The following is a 5,649-nucleotide window of genomic DNA, read 5'->3' on the forward strand; positions in this document are numbered from 1 at the left end:
ACAGCTACAAAACCATGTTAGGATACATGGCTAATAACGCCCGTTAAAGATACACAGCTACTAACCACTGTTAGGATACACAGCTACAAAACCATGTTAGGATACATGGCTAATAACGCCCGTTAAAGATACACAGCTACTAACCACTGTTAGGATACACAGCTACAAAACCATGTTAGGATACATGGCTACTAACGCCCGTTAAAGATACACAGCTACTAACCACTGTTGGGATACACAGCTACAAAACCATGTTAGGATACATGATAACTAACGCCCGTTAAAGATACACAGCTACTAACCACTGTTAAAGATACACAGCTACTAACCACTGTTAGGATACACAGCTACTAACCCCAGTTAAAGATACACAGCTACTAACCACTGTTAGGATACAAAGCTACTAACCCCAGTTAAAGATACACAGCTACTAACCACTGTTAGGATACACAGCTACAAAACCATGTTAGGATACATGGCTAATAACGCCCGTTAAAGATACACAGCTACTAACCACTGTTGGGATACACAGCTACAAAACCATGTTAGGATACATGGCTACTAACGCCCGTTAAAGATACACAGCTACTAACCACTGTTAGGATACATGACTACTAACGCCCGTTAAAGATACACAGCTACTAACCACTGTTAGGATACACAACTACAAAACCGTGTTAGGATACATGGCTATTGACACCCGTTAAAGATACACAGCTACTAACCACTGTTAGGATACACGGCTACAAAACATAGCTACTAACACCCGTTAAAGACTCATAACTACTAACCACTGTTAGGATACACAGCTATTAACCACTGTTACGATACACAACTACTACAAAACCATGTTAATATACACAGCTACAAAATCATGTTAAAATACACAGCTACAAAATCATGTTAAGATACACAGTTACTAACACCATGTTAAGATACACAGCTACTAACACCATGTTAAGATACACAGCTATAAAACCATGTTGAAATACACAGCTATAAAATCATGTTAAGATACACAGCTACAAAACCATGTTAAGATACACAGCTACAAGCCCCAGTTAAAGATACACACCTACTAACCACTGTTACGATACACAGCTACAAAACCATGTTAGAATACATGGCTACAAAACATGGTTACTAACACCCGTTAAAGATACACAGCTACTAACTATTGTTACGATAGAGAGCTACTAACCACTGTTAGGATACACAGCTACTAACACCCGTTAAAGATACACAGCTATAAAACCAAGTTAAGATACACAGTTATTAAAACCATGTTAAGATACACAAATACAAAACCATGTTACGATACACAGCTACAAAATCATGTTAAGATACACAGTTACAAACACCATGTTAAGATACACAACTACTACAAAACCATGTTAAGATACACAGCTACTAACACCATGTTAAGATACACAGCTACAAAATCATGTTAAGATAAACAGCTACTAACACCATGTTAAGATACACATCTACAAAATCATGTTAAGATACACAGTTACTAACACCATGTTAAGATACACACCTATTAACACCATGTTAAGATACACAGCTACTAACCACTGTTACGATACACAACTACTACAAAACCATGTTAATATACACAGCTACAAAACCATGTTAAAATACACAGCTACAAAACCATGTTAAGATACACAACTACAAACACCATGTTAAGATACACAGCTACAAAACCGTGTTAAAATACACAGCTAAAAACTATATTAAGATACACAGTTACAAAATCATGATAAGATACACAGCTACAAAACCATGATAGAATACACAGCTACAAACACCATGTTATGATACACATCTACAAACACCATGTTAAGATACATGGCTACAAAACCATGTTAAGATACACAGCTAAAAACTATATTAAGATACACAGCTAGAGAACCATGTTAAGATACACAGCTACAAAACCATGTTAAGATACACAGTTACTAACACCATGTTAAGATACACACCTATTAACACCATGTTAAGATACACAGCTACAAAACCATGTTAAGATAAACAGTTACAAAACCATGTTAAGATACATAGCTACAAACCCCACTGATATTCTTTTGGACTGTCAAGTGACTATGAAGTCGACCTCCTTCTTCATTCCCCAAAACTTCTTCCAGTCGAGAACGGGTAAATTTATACATCATCTTTCCTGTCATGTCACGAAACAAGTTTCTGATTCTATAGAGACAAACAGCGGAATCATTAAGTTAATAGGTTCATTAAGATTACACTTAGATATAGATAGTAACATAACTTAATTCTAGCACCGCTAGTTTCCTTATTGCTAACAATGATCTGTTGTCCCACATTCTAACAATTTTGCATGTCATACTTCTAACAATGCTACTTGCCATACAGCTTACAATGCTCTCTTGTCCCACTTTCAAACAATGTCACATGCCTCAGTTCTAGTACTACTACCTGCCTTATTTCTTATTTCTTGTTCCACTTTCAAACATTGTTACATGCCTTAATTCTAGTACTACTACTTGCCATATAGCTAACAATGCTCACTTGTCCTACTTTCTAACAATGTCACATGCCTCAGTTCTAGTACTACTACCTGCCTTATTTCTTATTTCTTGTCCCACTTTCAAACATTGTTACATGCCTTAATTCTAGTACTACTACTACTTGCCATATAGCTAACAATGCTCACTTGTCCCACTTTCTAAGAATGTTACATGTAATACTTCTAACACTGCTCCTTGCCTCATTTCTAACAATGCTCTTTTGTCCCAATTTCAAACAATGACATTACTACTTTCCTTATTGCTAACAATGCTCTCTTGTCCCACTTTCTAACAATGTTACATACTATACGTCTAACACTGCTACTTGCCATGATGCCTTTTCCGACTTTCTAACAATGTCACATGCCTTAATTGTAACACTGCCACTTGCCTTATTGCTAACAATGCTCTCTTGTCCCACATTCAAACAATGACATGCTTTAATTCTAGTACTACTACTTGCCTTATTCCTAACAATGCTCTCTTTCCCACTTTCTAACAATATTACATACCGTACGTCTAACACTGCTACTTGCCATATAGCTTACAATGATCTATTATTCCACTTCCTAACAATGTTAAAAGCGTTAATTGTAATACTGCCAATTGCCTTATTCCTAACAATGCTCTCTTGTTCTACTTCCAAACAATGTTACATGCCTTAATTCTAGCACTACTACTTGCCTTACTGCTTACAATGCTTTCTTGTCCCACTTTCTAACAATTTTCTTTTAACTCTTTCTAACAATGCTACTTGTCTTACTTCATTAGTTATGACACTAAAGTGTTTTTCCTTTAACTGTCTGACCTTTTTCTGATTTTACATCACAATTGAATATGAAACGTTTTAGCACTTTTTATAATAAACAAATGAGTGAAACCCACAGTTAAACCTTAATCAGGAATGACGTCATGTTCGTTAATCAACTACGCATAATTTAACCTCAGTAAATCTACATAATTTAATTAATTACATTTACTGAAAATTAAAAATGACGTATCTAAAACAAACATACTCTGGACTGAAGTCCTTAGATTCCATCCATTCCTGTACTTCAGCTGGACTGGATTCAGCTGTTATATACAACCCATCCCAGTGGTTTAAATTAACTTTCCCCCACTTTCTGTGGGCATTATGGCCTAGAGTCACCTGGTCCGTGAGTTCTTTCTTCAGTCGGTTATGAGCATCTTTGGGCACTGAGACGTTTCTATTCTTCACAATCAGAGCTACATCAGAGAATATATTATAATTACCATAAAAAGGCTTAGCTCTGAAATAAGCAAACTGTTTTTCTTGCCATTTCCATTTCAGCTGCCTAGGATTTAGAAGTGGATTAAATGTGAGGGGCAACAAATAAAACTTTGAACTTACGTTTCAATGGTTGCGTAATAGGTGTAGGGGGGAGAGGCGGAGGTGTAGGTGGTTGCACTTTGTTGTTCTGATGTACCGGCGTTGGAGATTTGGTTTTCTTTTTATGGATTTTCACACCATCTATGCAGAAGAATAGTGAGAAGTTAATTAACATTCGTTACCAAACACAGTAGGAAAAAAATCTAATCATGTAGTTAAAGTGACAAGGGCAGTGCAAGAACATTCTGGGTGAATGTGACACTTAAGTTTAAACATGTTTAAAACATGACACATTTAAACGTTTGATGCCGAACTTACTAACATAACACGTATATATATATATATATATATTTATATAAGTTCAAATTTACCCTAATCTAAAGTATTTAGAACGAAAAATTCATTCAATTGTTTTTCAGCTTTAATGGCATATTATATATATATATATATATACCATAACAACTACTAGTATCTCGTTGTGATTAAACATAACAGAATAACAGAATTTGTAAACACTGAGCTAAAGTTAGGTCACTCAATCCTAAATCAAAGAAAAATTAATGAAAATATTACGAGTAATATGTCACACAAGAATCGATGTTATTTCAATTAGTGATAATAAACTTAAATTCTCCATCAACATGCTCGTTCTTGCAGCCGTGGGGCGTTATAATGTGACGATCAAACGTCCCACTTTTCTTTACTAAAAAGAGTTGCCCAGGAGTTGGCGGTAAGTGGTGTTGACTAACTGCCTTCCCTCTAGTCTGTCACTGTTAAATTATGGATGGCTAGCGCAGAAAGCCCTCCAGTAGTTTTGCACGAAATTCAAACCAAACCAAACTTAACAATACTGGAAATGATCTAATAACGGGTTTTCTAGGTTACCAATTCTAATTCTACCGAAGAATGAATGTGGGCTTCATTCACGAAACTCACGAACCAAATCAACAGCCAAGAAGTTTGTTATCATCAACTGAACTAAACACAATTCCGGTATTGTTAAGTGTGTTATCATCAACTGAACTAAACACAATTCCGGTATTGTTAAGTGTGTTATCATCAACTGAACTAAACACGATTCCAGTATTGTAAAGTTTGTTATCATCAACTGAACTAAACACGATTCCAGTATTGTAAAGTTTGTTATCATCAACTGAACTAAACACGATTCCAGTATTGTTAAGTTTGTTATCATCAACTGAACTAAACACGATTCCAATATCCTTAAGTTTGTTATCATCAACTGAACTAAACACGATTCCAATATCCTTAAGTTTGTTACTTCCAACTGAACTAAACACGATTCCAGTATTGTTAAGTTTGTTATCATCAACTGAACTAAAATCGAATCCAGTGTTGTTAAGTTTGTTATCACTAACTGAACTTAACACGATTCCAGTATTGTTAAGTTTGTTACCATCAACTGAACTAAAAACGATTCCAGTATTGTTAAGTTTGTTACCATCAGCTGAACTAAAAACGATCCCAGTGTTGTTAAGTTTGTTATCATCAACGGAACTAAACACGATTCTGGTATTGTTAAGTTTGTTATCATCAACTGAACTAAACACGATTCCAGTGTTGTTAAGTTTGTTATCGCCAACTGAACTAAACACGATTTCAGTATTCTTAAGTTTGTTATCATCAACTGAACTAAACACGATTCCAATATTGTTAAGTTTGTTATCATCAACTGAACTAAATACGATTCCGGTATTGTTAAGTTTGTTATTTCCAACTGAACTAAACACG

The 5,649-nt window shown here is 35.3% G+C and overlaps 1 protein-coding gene across 1 annotated transcript in view; it reads right to left on the reverse strand.

Annotated features, from left to right (window-relative positions):
* LOC111086142 (epidermal growth factor receptor kinase substrate 8-like) overlaps positions 1 to 5,649 on the reverse strand; it is an 18,689-nt gene that overhangs the window by 4,125 nt on the left and 8,915 nt on the right. The window contains exons 4-6 of the mRNA XM_022387810.1: positions 3,919 to 4,038; positions 3,563 to 3,773; positions 2,076 to 2,211 (exon numbers count right to left, since the gene is read on the reverse strand). Coding sequence (XP_022243518.1) covers positions 2,076 to 2,211; positions 3,563 to 3,773; positions 3,919 to 4,038 — 467 coding nt within the window. The remainder of the gene's footprint in view (positions 1 to 2,075; positions 2,212 to 3,562; positions 3,774 to 3,918; positions 4,039 to 5,649) is intronic.

The sequence above is a fragment of the Limulus polyphemus genome, unplaced genomic scaffold (genome assembly GCF_000517525.1).
Source record: "Limulus polyphemus unplaced genomic scaffold, Limulus_polyphemus-2.1.2 Scaffold879, whole genome shotgun sequence".
Taxonomy (NCBI): domain Eukaryota; kingdom Metazoa; phylum Arthropoda; class Merostomata; order Xiphosura; family Limulidae; genus Limulus; species Limulus polyphemus.